Source organism: Tamandua tetradactyla, chromosome 6 (assembly GCF_023851605.1).
Source record: "Tamandua tetradactyla isolate mTamTet1 chromosome 6, mTamTet1.pri, whole genome shotgun sequence".
Classification (NCBI taxonomy): domain Eukaryota; kingdom Metazoa; phylum Chordata; class Mammalia; order Pilosa; family Myrmecophagidae; genus Tamandua; species Tamandua tetradactyla.
Genome location: NC_135332.1, coordinates 21,197,020 through 21,215,804, shown reverse-complemented (window position 1 = coordinate 21,215,804; position 18,785 = coordinate 21,197,020). Strand labels below are relative to the sequence as shown.

The 18,785-nt window shown below is 35.1% G+C and overlaps 1 protein-coding gene across 2 annotated transcripts in view; it reads right to left on the bottom strand.

Moving 5' to 3' along the window:
• The window catches only part of NSF (N-ethylmaleimide sensitive factor, vesicle fusing ATPase), a 182,337-nt gene that overhangs the window by 64,289 nt on the left and 99,263 nt on the right, over positions 1–18,785 (bottom strand). For both annotated transcript variants that reach the window (XM_077164052.1, XM_077164053.1), the window contains one exon: positions 8,135–8,334. In XM_077164052.1, coding sequence (XP_077020167.1) covers positions 8,135–8,334 — 200 coding nt within the window. The remainder of the gene's footprint in view (positions 1–8,134; positions 8,335–18,785) is intronic.

The window sequence follows — 18,785 nt, the reverse complement described above, 5'->3', positions numbered from 1 at the left end:
GATGCTGTTGAGCCCCTGGCAACAGCCTTCGAAAGCGGCCGTTCTATATTTAACAAGTTTGACCTATATGCAAGTGTTCATCTCCGTCAGCCTGGACTGTCCAGAATCACAGAGGTGATGCTTTTCTTTATTATGTAATACACTATACCCTCCATGGGGTCATTAGCTGGTATACCAAACCATTTCTGGATGTAAGAATTGAGAAAAGTACAACTTGAAAAGGTTGGCTATGATTAATCCTACCTAGAAATTCTTGCAAACTAAGTTTTATCATTAATAAGGTCATATTTAAACTGCCTGCAAGTTAAAAAACAGCCAGGTTACCTATGCAGCCAGGTGGAAACTATTACAACTGAAATTTTAGAAATGCTTCTTTATGGGGCATTTTAACTCACCTGTGCTGCTGTTTATTGTACTCCATCAGGGTCCATTAGATCCAATTGCAGTTTTTGAGTTTCTTTTTTGTGTGGTTCTAATTATTTTTAAAGATTTATATTTCTTTAAATATAAATATTATTTCTTTAAATAATAAAGACTTAGCACAAAAAGGAAAAATATTTTTTAATACAATAAAACTCATTCTATCTTGCAATGACCATGAGTTCATTCGATCTTTCTATAAATCTAAGATACATTATCAGATCTTAGTGAGCTTGTTTTTCTTATATCTCGAAATATTTTGCTACTTCATCATTTTAGTAACTATTTCATGATAATTCGTCAATTATTCCCAACCATGCTAAAAAGATTAAAACAATAAGAAAATGGAATAATGACAGAAATGCCTACAAGAATGATAAAACAGTGAAATTGTGTCAATATGACATCATCCTTCAGTTTTCTTATTGTATTGTTCAAAGGTATTACATCATCTTTCAAGAAGGTGGAAAAGTCTGGAGATAGCATTGTTGCCTGATATTAGCTTTTATAGAATATAGCTGAGAATTCAGAGTTTTTTAAAAATCTTTTGCCTATAATGGCAAAGAAAAGAAAATTAACAGAAGAAACTGTTGCACAATTACTAGATGAAGCAGACGATGAATGCAAAAAGAAACAGCAGCACTTGAGACCAATGAACATAGTGAAATTGATCATATAAGTAAAATCTCAGTCTACATGTCTTCAGATGATGATATTCTACATGAATTTTCTCAAATTCAAAAAATGATCAGTAAATAATATATTTCTAAGGGCAAAAAGAAATTATGGTATTTCATCCAGTTACTTACACAAAAGGAAATCACCACTGCACAGTATTTTATGACAAGAAAGTAGGCCTTCCCATTTTGCTAAAAGGATAAATGATAGTATTCTTTCCCTTTTCATCTTATCTGTGCACCAAAATTTCCTAGGTAGGGTTTGTAAATAGGCAGATGCTAAAGGTGGGAATTATAGAAAGGTGACCAAAATGAAACAGATGATGTAGACATTAAAAAATTAATTAGATTGATCATTCTAAAAAATGTTGACATATCTAAACATTAAAATGCTTTGCAATTACAGAGCATCTGATGGCCATCCTCTCTTATACAAAACTATGGGCCAAAGTTTTCAAAAAAAGTCTTCAAGCATTGGGTTTTAGCAACACAAGTTCAAGAAGAACACAAAGTAATGATAAGCTAGAACCTAATAGAGATATATTTGAAATTTAGAATCAGTAATTGTAAGTTCATGAATGATAGCTGCATTCAGTAGATCCTGACCATTTTGGGTATATACATCTTCATAAATAGGAAAATATGAACTAAAAATTTGGTTTGCTATATTTAAATATTTAATAAATACAATAGTTTTTCCATTGCCTCTTTATTCTTCCCTTTGTAAATTATTTATAAAATAAAACAATTTTTAAAACAGAGGTCATTCAATCCAGATAGTAAACAGTAGTGACTATTTTTCTTGGGACATTAATGGTTAAAAAAATCTGAAGCAGAAAATATTGCAGTATTAAGGATGGATTATAAAACTGAATGAATTCTGGAACTTTCTGACGAGGACCAATGACTGCTGGAACCAATGTGGCTGAGATAGCCAGAAACCTGAAAATGAAAAAGGACTTAATGGGATGCCGGGAAGCAGGGGAGAAAACCAACATGTGTACACTGAAACAACTGATCATGCAACAACAGACTTGAAGCATTCATTAAAAGAGTTGTTATGAAAGGCAATGTATAAAATTTATTTTGCCCTCGACAAAAATTTTAAAAAGCAAGGAATGACAAGGTAACTAGATTTTGTAAAATTTCCTGGATTAAAAAATATATATACAAGATACTATGTTTCCCAATTTATATTAATTCATAAACCATATAAGCCCATGAAAATTTATTCATTTTGGTGTTTAGATGATATTTCATATCCTACTGAGGAACAAAAAGTCAAGATGTTTCTAATTTTCTCCTATTAAAAAGTGCAAAAATTAACATCCTGGTCTTTATGCACAGGCATAACAGTGTAGATGTCTTGAAGTAGACTCATTGGTCATGGGGTTTGTGCATCTTCATTTTTGTAAGACGTCAAATTAATCTTCAAGGTACTAACCACTTGGTATATTCTTCTAATTTATATTCTGACTAGCAATATATGAAAAACTTTCTCCATGATTTCACCAACTCTTGGTGTTTTCGGTCTTTGTAAATTTTGCCAGATTGATGTTTATGAAATAATGTCATTTTTTATTAAGTATTTTCCTCAGCATGTTTTCATTTGCTTAACTTCAATTATTTTTTTCCTCTGAGAATTGTCTGTTCATATCCTTTGCCAGTTTTTAAAAAAATTATGGTGTCTTTTTCTTATTGATTATAGAGGATTTTTAAAACTGTATAATGTACGACAATTCTTTGTAGATTATATGCACTGCACATATCTTTTCCCAGTTTGAGGCATTTGTATTTACTATTATTTTCTATACATAATTTTTTATATTACTGTAGCCAAATTAAAATTTTTTTTCTAGTCCCAATTTAGGAAAAAAGTTTCCTATTGTAAAAATTTTAGTTTCATTTTTTGCATTTAGGTCTCTAAACCATCTGAAATTTACTGTATGAAGTCAGATAGGGATTGTATTTTATTTTTTCCCAAACAGCCAATTATCTCAGCCCTATTCATCGAAAAGTCTATTCTTTTCCTTTTGATTTACACTTGTCATATAACAAGCTATTCCTGTGTTATATACTGTTTCCTCAGCCTATTTCTGCATAGATTTAACATTGTTTCAATTAATACTATAGCTTTCTAGTAAGTCTTGATATCTGATAAATCTTCATTACTTTCAAAATTTTCTTGGTTGTTCATGGCTCTCTAAGTCTCCATATAAAAATTCAAATCAGTTGTCAGATTGCAAAAAAGTCCTCTCAGATTTGATTGGAAATGCACTGAATTCATAGATTAGTATGGGTAGAAACTGCCATTTTTATGATAGGGTCAGTTATTCCCACACATGAAAATATTTTATCATTTTTAGGTTCTGAAAGGTTTTTCAAAAATGTTTATAATTTTCTTCTTAAAGGTCTCGCACATTTTCTTTCAGAGGTAATGTTAGGTACCTTAATTATTTTGGTTGCTGACGAAACTTTTTTTAAAGTTATATTTTCTCTATCTTTACATTTTCCTTAGCTATTATTATTCCTTTCTTGCCTTCTTAAGTATTGGGTTTTCTTTATTCCTCTCTAAGCTACTCCCCATGCTTTGGAAAAGTTTCAGTTATGCACATTTTTCACATGTACACATGACTTAAAATCTCATATTACTTCACATTTCTAGTTTATTCCTAATTAATCCAAGGATCTTACATGGATTTAATCCACCCTGGCCTCTCCCATAGGTTGTGTTCCATATTTTAACTCCATCCTTTTAAAAATCTCTTATGAGACATTATTGTTTTTGTTTTATAATATATCAATGCTTTTTAAAATTTATATCTTTTAAACTTCTTATTGTAAGTTATGACACACTTAGAAAAGCTCACGAAATGTGAATGCATGCTTCAATGAGGTGTCACAAAATGAGCACTCCCATGAGCACAAAAGGGGACAGAACACTGCTGGCACCCTGAAAGCACTCCTCGTGACACTTCCCCAATACCCACTTGTCCACCTTTCCCCATAGGCATAAACAATGTGATTTTTATGACAACTATTTTCTCACTTTTCCTTATAGTTTTATCACCTAACCATGCATCACTAAGCACTACAGTTGAGCTTCATAAAAACGGAATCAGACGGCGTGTACTTTTTTGGGCTGCTTTCTTTCTCAATCTTTGCCAGATTTACAACTAAGCCCTAACTGTAGTTTATTTATTTTTATTACTGTATAGTACTCCACTGTATATCATTGGATATAAAATTCTAAGTTAAAAGTTATTCTCTTTTAGCATGTTAAAAATGACATTGAACTGACTTCTGATTTCTAGTGTTTCTGTTGAGAAGACAGAGGCCAGCTAATTGGTGTTAATTTGAAGGTTATCTTTCCTTTCCTTTTTTTCTCCAGCTGCTTTAAAGATTTTCTCTTTGTTTTTGGCTTTTACCATTTTAACAATGATGTCTGTGGTATAGATTTCTTTGGTATTTATCCTGTTTTATGCCCATATCGCTATTGGAATTTGTGTGGACAAATGTTCTTCATCAGTTCTAGAAATGTCTAAACTATTTTCTCTGCAAATATTGTTTTTGTCCCAGTTTCTTTTTCCCACCTTTCTGGAGCTCTAAATATATGCTCTTGACCATCTCATGATATTCTTTATGCCTCTTACTCTCTTTTCAAGATGTTCTAACCTCTCATCTACAGTTATTTTCATTTAATATCTTTATAGCTCTCTATTCAGATATGTCTAATCTTCTGTTTAAACCTAAGTTAACTGAGTTCATTTCAGGTACCGAATATTTCATTTCCAGAATTTCCATTTGATTTAACAGAGTTTCCAGTGCTCTGCCAATTCTTATTCTTTTCTTCTATCTCTTTAATCATGATAAGTATAGTTATTTTTAAAGTAGTCTATATCTGAAAATTCCAATATCCGGAGGCCCCATTTCTGTCATCTTTTGTTTCTCTCTGTTCATGTTGTTTGCATCCTTGTGTATCTGGCTGCTTTTGATTATAAGACAGGCATTACCTTTATAGAAATAATTTGTGGCCCTGCATGTTGTTACTTTCATCCAGGAAGGGTTTACAATTCTGCAGGTGCCTGGAAACACCAGTAATTTAAGAAACCCTCAATCTAATTTTAGGGAGTATCATGATTCAAAGCCAATCTGCAGTCTCTGTGAAAGCCTGTCTACCTCTGGTTAGCCCTTGCCCTATGGTGTAATCTTGCAGGGTCCCAACTCAAAACAAGTCATGGGAGACCTGGATTCTAACACTGTTCTCTTTACTCCTTCTCCAGACCGCCAAAAGGGTGCTTAGCTTCTTATCAACTCCTTCCAGAACGGGTTAATGTCTCCAGAGGAACAGTGATCCCAAATACCCAGGACACTTTTTTCTGGGACTCCATTCTCCTTCTAGATGGTGTAAGTTCTTTGATGCCTTCAAGTAAAAATTTACATTTTATTTTGTTCATCTTTTCTAATAGTCTTCAACGGAAGGCTTGATTCAAATAATATAATACGTCATTGCTATCAGAAGAAGCCGCAGATTTTATCTACCTTTTCACCAAATTCACTGCTCATTATTTTTTCTTGTACCCATCATTTTTCTTGAACTCATATTGGGCTCAATTTCCTTCAGCCACAAGTATAGCCTACTTCACATTCTTTTAACAAGTATCTGCGACTACTAAATTCTATTCATTTTTGTCTGAAAACAAGGTTTTTATTTCACACACTTCCTGAATGAGAATTAAGTTGGGTATAAAATTCTAAGTTAACAGTTATTTTCACTTAGCCTTGTGAAGATATTACTCTTCTGTCTTCTGTTCTTTCTTGCTGTTGTTGAGACATTTGTTGTCAATGTAATGGACGTCCCTGTGAAAGCAGTCATTTTTGTTTTTTTTTGACATTCTCTAGTTTCACCATAACAGGTCTAGGAATAAATTAATTTTTATTTCTCCCATTTGGGCTCATGGTGCTACCTGAATCTAAGTATTTATGTCTCTTATAAATTCTAGAAAATTCCCAACCATTCTCTCTTTGAATACTGCCCCTAAGCTATTCTATTTGGACCTCTCATTTTAACTGTTAGCTCAACTTCTCTTTCATATTTTCCATCTTTATATCTCCCTGTGCTACAGTTTGGTTGATTTTTTTAGATCTATTCCCTTGTTTACCACTTCGCTCTTCAGTTAAAACATACTGACTATTTAATCTGACTGCTGAGTTTTAAATTTTGTTGACTACATTTTCCATTTCTTGAAGCTTTTCTAATTTTCTTTTTCTCCCCAAATCTGCCTATTTACTTTTCATAAGGTTCTGTTTCTTTTATTATAGTTTCTACTCCTACTTTTATATCTTTATTTTAACCAGACAAATTTAATTTCTCTTTTAAATTGATTTATCATCTCAAGTTCTTGGTTGCTGACTTTCACTCAGTGTGGATCCTTTCCTTGTGTGTTTGGTAAACTTTCTTGTGAAACCATCTGTAGCAGAGCTTACTATTATTGTTTTCTTGTGGGAATCCATTGGCCCCTGAATTGTGGACAAATCTCTTAGGGTTTGTCTATATCTACAACCCTATGGTATCACTGACCCACTAATTTTTAAAATTAATTTCTAAGTTTGGGGTTCCAGATCACACAGATTGTATATATTCAAATCCTAGACCAGCATGAGGCAAGAATCTACGGTTTGGAATTTCCAAGGAAGATCTCTCAGCTTCTATTCTATAACTCAGCCAGATATTGGACATTTTGTTATTTCTCTTTGCTGGTAGGCAGGTATTTTCTAGTCTACTCTTTTCACTGAAAGTCTAAGTTTCTAGTCTACACTTTAAATGGGTTCATAGAGGTTTCATTTTCTGCCCCCAAGTGGATGTTAAAACTGAAACCCATAGATCATCACAGCACACATCCTTACCACTCTAATTTTCAGAGTTTTCTTTTAATTTCTGGAGAGTTTCCTTTCTTTCCCCAAAACTCAATTATGTATTGAAAATCATTTTAGTTTTATTTTACCTATCATTTGGAGGGATTTGTAGAAAAAGGATTTCAAGTTACACAGTCAGCCATATTGCCAACCAGAAATCCCATGGCATCGTTTTTAAACCTTCTGTCAACAAAATAAATACATTAGTAGTAGTAAATTCTGGTTTGACTCTTAATTAATTTTAATTTTTCTGAGACTCCAAACAAGTTTTCCTTTGAGCCCTAGCAACTCAGTCCTGTCACTCTACAACTGATGTGACTTTGCTTTTTGTCTATTTACGGATTTAATCCCCCTTTTTTTCAGAAGATAAGTGAATTCAATTCTCTGGAAGTAATGTGGAACAGAAGTGTCACCTGAAAATATATTCATGATCTATGTTTACAAACTTTTTGGCTATTCAATCACTTACCCTGCATTATGAACACATAGGCAATGACTTCACTTACATCAGGCACATCCCTCATAAGCCCTAGCTCAGTGCCATACATAAACCAAAATATATACAGTGTGTTAGTTAGATTCAGTTGTCAACTTGGCCAGGTGAGCATACCTAGTTTTGTTGCTGCAGACATAAGCCAACGGCAGGTGAACCTCATCTGTTGCCAATTACATCTGCAGTCGGCTAGGAGGCGTGCCTGCTGCAATGAGTGACGTTTGACTTAATTGGCTGGTGCTTAAATGAGAGAACTCAATGTAGCACAGCCGAAGCAGCTGGGCATTCCTCATCTCAGCACTAGCAACTCAGCCCAGGCCTTTGGAGATGCAGAAAGTTACCCTGGGGAAAGTTGTTGGAACCCAGAGGCCTGGAGAGAAGACCAGCAGAGACCATCTTGTGCCTTCCACGTAAGAAAGAACCTCAGTGGAAAGTAAGCTGCCTTTCCTCTGAAGAACCAACAAAATAAATTCCCTTTTATTAAAAGCCAATCCGTCTCTGGTGTGTTGCATTCTGGCAGCTAGCAAACTAGAACATACAGTAACAAGTTTTCAACCATAAATCTGGGTTTCATTTATCATACAAATGATGACAAACTTTTACTAAATTATAACTATTTTTACATTACCCTCCTTTGTTCCTCCTCAGCGTCAGCGAAGAGTTTACGAATGTTAGCCTCTGATTCTCCCACGTACTTGTTAAGGATTTCTGGTCCATTAACCACTTTGGGCTCTCTTGCATTCAACATCTTGCCAATCTGTCGAGCCAAGAGAGTCTTACCACAACCTGGGGGCCCATATAACAGGATGCCTTTAACATGTTTGCAACCTAAAAAGGAAAAGAAAGCAGCCTTATAATAACCAACTAAAATCCAAGTAAGACATCTAAAGGAAAGTTTTCTTCTCCCCTCATATGCATTTTAGGAACAATACAATGATACTTTTCTTTAACATATATTAATATTCACAATAACAATGAACAACTAAAGCTCTATTTTACAGAAAATCTAGAAACAATTCCTGTATCAGTACTAATGTTCGAGGGAAAAAAGCTGCCAATTAAAGGTCATACACTTCAACTATCATTTGGAACAAACATTTTTAACTCTAAAAATGTCTCTTTGGTCTCAACACTAAATATTACTTATTTTTCGTTTAAGACCAAGAAAAAAAAGAACTGGTTTTAGGCAAATTAACCCAAAATAAATCTATTACAATATGCCAGGCTATGAAAACTCTACCTTACTCACAATATAACACTGTCAATACATACACTTAAAAAAAGGGCAAACATCTCTGAGTTGGATGGGCACAGAGCAATTCACAGGCTCCAGATGGAGGCTGTAGATTTTTGTGGACAAAACTGAAGATCTTACTTTGTGTGGCTGATGCCAAGTGAGGATGAGGCACATGTTTTTTGAGAGCAACTCAGATGAAGATGACGTGCTGAAAGAGTAGTATTCAGTTATTTTCTAGGCATGATTTGCTAAATGTCCTAAGGTATCATTAACAATAGCAGAAGAGCAAGACTGATGATCCAAACTCCCCAGGATTTCTTCAGACAACTTCAAATGAGTGTTTACTCTACTTCTTAAGATGAAGATTAACTGTCATCTCTGTTTACTGACTCCAGGAATTCTCACTTTTCTAGCAGTTTCACAATTCAGATGTATGAATTTTTTCTTTATATTACACCAAAAAAAGTACTCTGAAATAATGAATTACCAGAGTTCAATGTTACACTCAAAACTACAAGGGAAAAAAAAAATTTCTGGAAATGGAGTGTGCTTCCATTGAAAATAGTTTGAGCTCATTTGGAATGAAATTCTTTAAAAATTTTATCTTTAAGGAAAAAAACTACGACAATACATATTTAATTTAATCTCAAATAGCAACTCTATCAGAAACTTTAAATTCTGAAGAGGAAGACCCTATGGGCTGCCAATATGGCCAACATTTTCATCTGCATTTCAAGAAAAGACTCCTTTCTTAAGTCCTTGAGAGTTATGAGATCTGTGCTTATGGTTAGGCCTGTAGAGACAGGGAAACTTAGTAGAAAGTTTTGTATGCATGCTTAGAGTCTTAGGCTTCTCATTACAGTATAAATTCATGGCCCAAGAGCCATGGCCCAATAAAATGTCTTTCGTCCTTGACTCATCCTTCAAGAATGAGTGGCAGAAAGATAAAGGGATAAGCTTTGAGCTTCTCTTACAGGCAGATATCACCATGAACTGCCAGCATCCAAGCCACCAGAACATATCTGATGAGGACTATAAAACCTGGCTCCTAGTCTCCCCTTCCAAACCAACTGCTACCATCATGGTTTGAAACTGCTCATATGGATTAACTATAGTTGGGGCAGACAGAGATGATGGTGGCATGGAAACAGGGAGAGGAGAGCCAGAAAGGAGTAAATGAAGATTTGCTAACTACAAAGCCCTAGCCCTGGTCTTCATCGCCAGTTTTTTTTTTTACTTCTTCACCTTCTCTAAGTTTATTAATCTCCTAACTATACTTCCTTCCTTAGTAAGCCATATTTTCTTCAAGGACTGTCAACTTCTCAGCCTTCTTATACTTCTATTACACCCATCCCACGAGCACGCAATACAATAGGGCTTTACTGTACCTTCACGTAGGTCACGGAGTACCGCTGGGGAAAATGACACCACTGTGCCCTACAATGTCATGTTATCCAATTTCAGCACTACTCTCACTGCTTTCTGAATATGATATGCCACTCTTTACTTGTCTTTATTAACTCATCTGCCTTCTCCTTAGTAGTTAGCCAGAGCTTTATCATTCTTCTCAAGAGCCACTCTATGCTATATTAGAGATGACCTTGATTCCTACTTCATTTATATTTATAAAAAAAGACTATCAGGCATGAACTCCCTTCAGCTTGCTGCTCTTCAACCCACAAATTTATCTGCAGACAAATCCATTCTCAGCCTTAGCCTCAGTCTCAGAGGAGGCATTTTCTTTCTTTTTATCTAAGGTTTAAATTGCAATTTTTTTGTTTATATGCCTTACTCTCTATTAGACTGTGAACTACTCAAGGGCAGGTATTGCTTCATTAATTCTGAATCACAAACACCCAGCATAATGCCTAGCACACAATATGTACTCAATAAATGGTTGAAAAAGTATATTACTCTTTTCCTACAAAATTCTAAGAAAATAAGAGAGAGAAGAATGACTTTAAAAATTTATTTGAATTTTAAAACCTTAGCGTATGTGTAAGACAAGCAAAAAATGTTTATTTAGTACAAAAGTTATATTTTGACTAGTGCATTAAAAAAATTTATTTGAATTCAGCTCTTGATTTATTCATTGCTTATGTATTCATATACATACATAAAATAGCTGTACTAATTTAAGCACCAAAGCAAATTTGCAATGATGGGGATTTTGCAAATTTGGTAAAATAAACTATATAAAATATATGTATTAGAACTTTACTTTTATAACTGTTTTTGTACATGGAATATACTCAATTTACTATGTTCTGAATTGAACTCAGACCTTACAGAAAAATTAATAAAATATTACTATGAAAATTGAAAGAAAAAGGGATAAAATGCATATCTATGGAACTTACAGATAATACAAACCTCTGAAATGACAGAATCTATTCAATATAACATCAATAGCAATGTCACAGAAGTTCTAGTCTGCACTAGAACTATAATTCCTTCAGGATCTCAAGAAAGCACATAAATATATATATTGACACATGAAGATTTCAAAAGTCCACTTCCACAAAGGAAGTAGTTACTTGAATAAGCAATGGACATGGAACTTCATTATTATAATTATTATTATATCCTATTCTGACCTATTAAATAAGCATTGGTCTCTAATTTTAAATGAGTCACAAAAACTCTTAATAAGTAATTCCATTCAACAAAGGTGTATTAAATTCCTGTTTGGACTATGTACTAAGCTAGGTGTTAAGGATACAAAGATGAAAAAGGTGTCCCTATCTCCAGGGCATTCTTTGCTTAGTAGGAATAAAAATAGGTTATCTACAGTACAATATGAAATATCAGAGCTATGAATTAAGTGTTTTATAGCCTAGCCAAGAGAGACTAATTCTGCTAAGGTGATGGCAGAAAATCAGGGATGGACATAGGAAAGCAATAACACTCAATCTGGGTCTTGAAGGATGGGAAGGAGGTTCTTGGAGAGCAAACAGCACCCTAAAGTGTGAGAATACTATGATCAAAGACCTAAAGGTATGTACATAGAAACTGTTTTCTCAGAATAGTAAGTAGTAACTTGTTGTGGCTAGAGCTTTGTTGGTGAGCAAAGTACAGGAGATGAGGCTGATGGGTTAAGCCTGAGCCTAACTCTGGAAGGCCTTGATACCATGTCCAAGAGTTTTAGCTTTGTGTTGTAAGCAATGGAAAGTCACTTAAGACTTTTAGACAGGGAAGGTACATAATCAGATATATGCTTAAAAGTTAGCTCTGAAAAAATTGAACAGAATTTTTTTTTAAAGCTAACTCTGATGGTAGAGTGGAGGAAGGACTAGAGAACCAAGAAGCAGAGGGTAGAAGTTCAGTTGGAGGAACATTCTTAACTTTGTTCTTGGGATACTGTGCCATTGCATGGTTCTGGATTTTCATCCAGTATTGCTTTCAAATCCTTCCAAGTCCTCTGGAAGCATGTGAACAAGGGGTCCAGAGGTCTCAGAAGGACACCCCTACCCATCCCTGCCAATGCCCCAGCTTTCTCCTAAGCTTCTCTAGGACGTTAAAGCCTGGCTCTAATATTGGGAACCTCTAATCTCAGGCTCCTACATTGCCTTACTGCTGAGCTGTGCTGGACTTCTCTTGCTACTTTTTTTTTTTTAAAGATGTATTTCAGGCTCTCTCTACTCAGAGGTCAGGGAACTAAACAGCAAAGAGTGGGCATGGAAAGAGAAAAAATCATAGCACTGACTCACTGGAAAGACCACATTCTCTCATTCTATTTCTCATTTTCTTTCTCACGCAATAGTCTAATGGACAACCCTAGGAAAACGCACAAATACAAAGAAATTTTGCAAATAAAGCTTGGAGATTCTTAGATCCTCTGAGATCCACTTATGGAACACACATTAAGAACCCTTGAGTTACAAACTACTGAAATAATCCAGACAAGAAACTAGGAATGGAAAGAGGCAACAGTAGTAGGAAAAGAAAGGAAGAGACCAAGGTGGGGAATATTCATCAATGCTTAGAGGCCAAGTGAAAAATCAGAATAGGAGTCAAGAATGACCTTAGGGTATCTAGTCTGGGCACATGAGCAAAATAATAGTAATTTCAGAAATTTCAAGAAGATAGCAAAAGGAAGAGAATAGGAGAACTCATTTGGAGAATGGAAGAAATAATTTATTTGCATTTGGCTGTGCTGCATTTGAGATTCAGACAGTACTGTTTACTAAAAATGCAAGTTGAAAGGTCAGAAAAGACATCAGAACTATGGCTCATTATTTTTTGGAATATCAGTTCTGGAGCAAATGGAAAGCCACCGAAAATTTTAAGCACAGGAATATGATAATGGGGACAAATGTTGCAGAGACAAAATGAAAAGAGGCCAACATATTTAAAAATCAGGAACTTCATGCTGATCTGGGCCAGAGGGTTTTAGTGTAGGGTTAGATTATAAGAAGGAAGCTAAGTAGTATGAGCATACACAGAGATCACATTTTCAGGAACACTGCGAACAAGTAGAAAGATTTAGAGAGAAAGCTTGTAAGGACACCTTTTCTTCTGAGACGAGTTAAGTAAAGGGGAAAAGAGGAGGGAAGATGAGATTATGCCTGACGGATTCTGTTTACTTTGTGAAGTAGGAGCTAGGTCATCTACAAAATGAGGGATGAGAAGAGGATACTGGAAAGCATGGTAAAAGTTTGAAAAGAATATGGGGAATTTAGAAAATATGGGGAGAACTGTGTATCAGCAGAGACATGCCATTAGTTCAGTGAACTCAGCATAGAAAATTCAGGTCGTGGGATTAGTATCCTCATCATTGTAACTATGTATATATATTTTATATTGCAGTGTGAGGTTAGGTGAAGATTCTTATTCAATTCCTTAAATATAAATTTTATCAAAGTTGGGTATAAGAATCTTGACTATTTTAGTTTAACCATCTCTTCGAATCTTAAAGTTTAGCAACATGAGGCAAATAACCAGATTTAATTAAATTTGAAGTCAACATATCTATAGGCAAATTCTATATTCTAATTTTCCCATCCAGAGTATGAGGTAAAAAGTATCACATGACTTGTTCTTAACTTTTTTCTATTTTTACGACAAAGTTTAAGGTTTTGCTTTTTAAAAACTTTTTATTTTGAAATAACTTCAAACTTAACAGTTGCAAAAATAATACAAATCCTGTATAGAAAACACCAACATATGCCCCCCCCATATACCCAGATCCAACAATTTTAACATTTTGTCACCTTGCCTTTTCATTTTATATATTTATCTAGTATCTACCTACCTCCCTACCTCCCTACCTACATCCCTACCACCTTCTGAACATCTGAGAGCAGGTTGCATATATCATATTCTTTGAACACATAATACTTCCATGTATATTTCCTAAAACACCCCTATTCACTTATGTAATCACTTGCCATTATCAAGTTCAAGACATTTAACCTTTAATTTAAAAGTCTGGGGTTTTAATCTTCATTTCTAAGCCATTCACATCTTTTCTCTTTTCTCTACACCTTTTATAAGTAAGAATTGTTGTAGGCCAACAATATAATCAAATATATTTCCAAACATTTTTTCTCTTGTTCCATTATTTAACTGCTTGTTTTACTAATTGCTCCTATTAATTATCTTCTTTAAAATACCTATTTTTTATTCGGATAAGGCGCAAACATAAAAACAACTCTTTTCTGGTGACATAATGGAAGGTGTCAATGAAAAACATAATGGAATCCAAGTTGTTATTTATATTTGAATATAGGAATATATGAAGTTACAGGTGACATCATTCTTTTACTCATTCAACAAATGATACATTTTTGTGGGTGGGACGATGAGAAAGTTATTTTCTAATTGCTTCTGTTTGCTCAGCCAAATAAGATTCCAGGTCATCAGCTGCTGGTGAGGATGGAAGGGAAGAGGTGGGGTGGAAGTTTGAGAAGAGTGGAGAAGGTGTGAGCTAGTCATCTCAGGAAGTAAGAGAGAAAATCAAGTAGGCTAAGGAAAACCAGAACAAATACTAGGATAAATATTGAGAACCTAATTAAGGTGTAGTTCATAATTTAAAGTACGGTGAGACACCCTGGTTTTGTGCTTTCCTTTGGTCGTATTTAGCAGCCAGGGTCCTGGTTCAGGGTAGGCAGGGACCAGAAAAACACTTGGGGCTTTGCTACCTACTGAAGATTAGAGGCATGCCCTGAGGGTATATGCAAGGAACATAACAAGTGATAGATTATGCTGTCTAAACTGAGTAAGGAGGGAAGAGAGGACAAAAAGATCTGGAAGTGAACTGGAGCTTCCAATGGGATCAAACTGGGGGTAGGTGGGTGGGGAGGACAGGGCTTGCTAAAGGTAAGCAGGGGAAACAATGGGAGGTGGCCAGACAGCAGAATGCTGAGAACTCAGATCCCAGAAGGGATGTGGTTATTGGCAAAGACATAATCTTGGGTATGACCAACAAGTGGGTGGCCCAGGTGGAACGAAGGAAAAGTTCATTGGAAGTAAGGCCATATCGTTGAACAGATCATCTACATGGATGCTAAAGTCATCAATAACACACGGATAAATAAAACCCCTAATGAAGACAGTGTTTAGGAAGAGCAAGTAAGCCAGACAGCTTCTTTATCTGGCTGTTCTCTCTGTTCATTTCTCTCTAGCAGGAATATTTGTATTCACTTTCATTTTGTTCTCCAAATGTTAATGGCAATGAGAAGTGTTAAGGTTTATTATCTTATCACTACATACTAGTTATCATTCAAGGAAAATATAATATTAAAAAAATGCCAAAGGTATTGATAAATCTAATACAATAAAATACTTATAAATCTGGTTCTATAAAAAAAAATGCCAAAGGAATCAAAGAGCAAATGACAATGCCATTGCTTACCAAGGATTTACAGGAACCTCACTATAAGACTATTTGTACAGAATTTATTATAAGACTGATTTATATCTCATTCTAGACTCCATGGCATAAAGCTTTCTAAGTGATTTCCTAGAGCATGAACCACAAAGACTGCATTATGTTTCACAATAGATATTTGTCAAAAAGGCTGAAAGTATGATTTGTGGTCAGGTGCCAGAGAGGTGAGGATTGACTGGATTAAATGCATTAGGAAATAAATCAGGTGAAAAATCTTTACAGAACATTAAATATTACCAACTAGGAGTTCCAGTTTTCTGACCAGTATTTTTCAGACTTGGAGTTCACAGAATAGCAAAAGCTTTTTTTTTTTTTTTATCTGCAAAGAAGTGCTGTCAGAAAAAGAAGTGCTGTCAATGGGCTGCTTAGCTTTTATTTTGCAAGGTAAAACTTTCATTAAAAAAAAAAATCCAACCTGACATCATCTATCACCACCATTTCATATGAGAAAACACATTTTAATATTAACAGGTAGGATGGATATAACCTCAGAATAAAAGAAAGTCTTTTGTGCTAAATAAATTCAGTTTCATGTATGTTGTTAAAAGTAGGGGCTCTGGAGTCAGCTTGCCTGGATTCAAATCCTCTTTCTTCCACCGACTAGCTATAGAATCTATGCAAGTTATCTAACATTCTGAGACCTCAGTTTTCTCATCAGTAAGCCGGAAGTAATAAGAGATAACTATCTCAGAGGGCTCTTATAAGGATAAAACACATGAAATATTTTCTATCCTTCCTGGCTCATAGCAAGGGTATAAATATTGGCTATTAATACTACTAGCTAATTTTAATCATCTTGCTGCAGATGAGTGATGAAAGAGAATCAGACTTCCAACTAGCACATGAGAACGAGATCATGCTAGGTGAACATACGTGACTTGAAAATAAATGGCTACTTTGCTTACCAAATTCTTTCTGAGGCTGACGACTGTGACCATCCGGCCTCTTAAAATTTTATCTCACCTGTTGTCACTTGAACTTCGCTAACTCTAGAACCCATTCCATTGATCTAATCCATTGATTAAGCTCCAAAATAACATAGTAGTTGAAGAAATGGAGCTTAGCAGTTTCACAGAGAATGTAAGTCACGATTCTCCATAGCTTTAGCTTCTCTTCTGGGTGATCAGCTATCAGAATCAATCTAGCCTGTGTCTCTTACTCCTCAAGCGGAGTCAATTCAAACCTATTTCTCAAAATCTTCAAGATTATTTAGGGTCAGTATGTAGGCCATCAATAAAAAGTGTTGATCAGTTGGCCACATACACACCCCTCCATCATCTTTCATCCCCTGTACTATCATAATAAGTACATATGCTCTTTCCAAAGTTTCCCTTATTTCCCTCATCGCAATCTCACCATCCCTAACCATCAGATATTAGATAGCTGCCACTCCTTTCTTAGGAAACACGCTTTCCTCTGCTGGCACTCACCTGGCATGACCTGGCCCTACTGAGAGGAAGTGGGGCTATTTCTGGATACTCCATCCAAAAGGATATTTGCAATGCTATATCACCACAGCCCACCCTTTGTCTCTCAGTTTGAGGTGGATTAATATTTTATGCCTTCTCACTCCCTACCAGCTACCATTCTCTCTGCTGAATCAGCTATCCTTTAATAACATACAAAATTCAGAAGACTGTGCTGGAGGTGTTGATATCCAGTGATTATAATCACATTTTAGCAGGGGGAACTACTTAAGCATCTAAAGTATGTATTACAACAGCTTGAAATGACTTCTAATCTAAAAACCTAAATAGGACATTATTCACTATGATAAGCGTATCCAGCCCTTCTGATAAAAAATGGGTACATGAAAATATTTAAGATATCTAATGTTCTTACCTGTAATATTTTTTTTTCCTAAAAGAGCTCAATGAAAAATAATAGGCCTTCCTTGTCTTTACATTAAAAGGAATAAACTGTAATGTTTATTGTTTGCAATCGTCTCAAAACATCATGCAAAAAGGTGACAAATGTGTATCTGTTAAACATTTTTATTTTAAAAAGCAGGGATTATTCTTCATATTCTTTAGATTTTATCAGAGGCAAGCTGTATTGAGAATCATTGTCAGATAACTTTTGGGTATACAAAAAGGGAAAAAATTGTAACAAACTAATTTTACACACGAGTAAGTGGGATGATAATAAAGTGAGCTTGACAAATTAGCATTAGGATAAGGAGTGTTAAATTCATGTTGTGGGCAACATGATGTGTTAAGAGAGAGAAGTGTGAAGTAGGTTTTTTATGATGACATGTTCAAAGGGGAATCCCAAGTAGCTTCCAGTTCAAATGTAGACAGATTCGCCATGTTTGCCAAAGAAGGAGGCTATCAAAAGACTACTGGCAAGTCAGGACACATACACAAGTCTTGCAAGCTTCTCGCTGCATTTGTGCAAACCAGATTTGAAGGCTTACTTTCAAATAGTGCATGCACTTGTAGAAAATGTAATCACAAATTAATATCTGATCTGTTTTAAAGTTTGCATAATTCCAACTTCTCTTCTGTCTTTTAAAAAAATGTTCATTGGAACTTAAGTCATGAGTATTTTCTCAGTTCTGATGAACTTACCATTTCAGTAATACGATATGACTATTTTATTTAAAGAAATGGTTTTGTCTCTCTCAGTCGTGCAATGAGGTTGCGGAACATGGCTTCTATCAATTCATAATGTAGGAGGGTCTTCTGTTTGTGTCAAAGGCTGTCAACCAGCCTCTAAAACAAATTGCCATCTACATTTGCTTAACTGTGTGCTTATCACATCTTTAAGAAAACAAAATATTTCAGACTGAAACCATAAATCTAGACACCATTTGCGAGCTGGGACTTTGATGACCCATTCTCTGGGTATGATTTTGTCTAGTAGGGACTTGCTATAGCCCCACCAATGTGAAAATGCCAATAACTCTCTGCGTTCCATTAAGATAAGGTGAAAAAGCCCTATGCTTTGAGCACCAAGCAGCTGTGCAGGATGTCTACCACCTGACTGGTCTACGTCCAAATTATTCAACGAAGATTTAATATAGATCTTCTCATCAGATAGCCTAGAACTAAAGATGGGGTATGTGTAGCAACTCTCCAAAGTAATCTTTGCTGACACCCCCACCCTTGTACACTCCCTCGTAGGGTGTGGCCTGGTATTTCATGAATT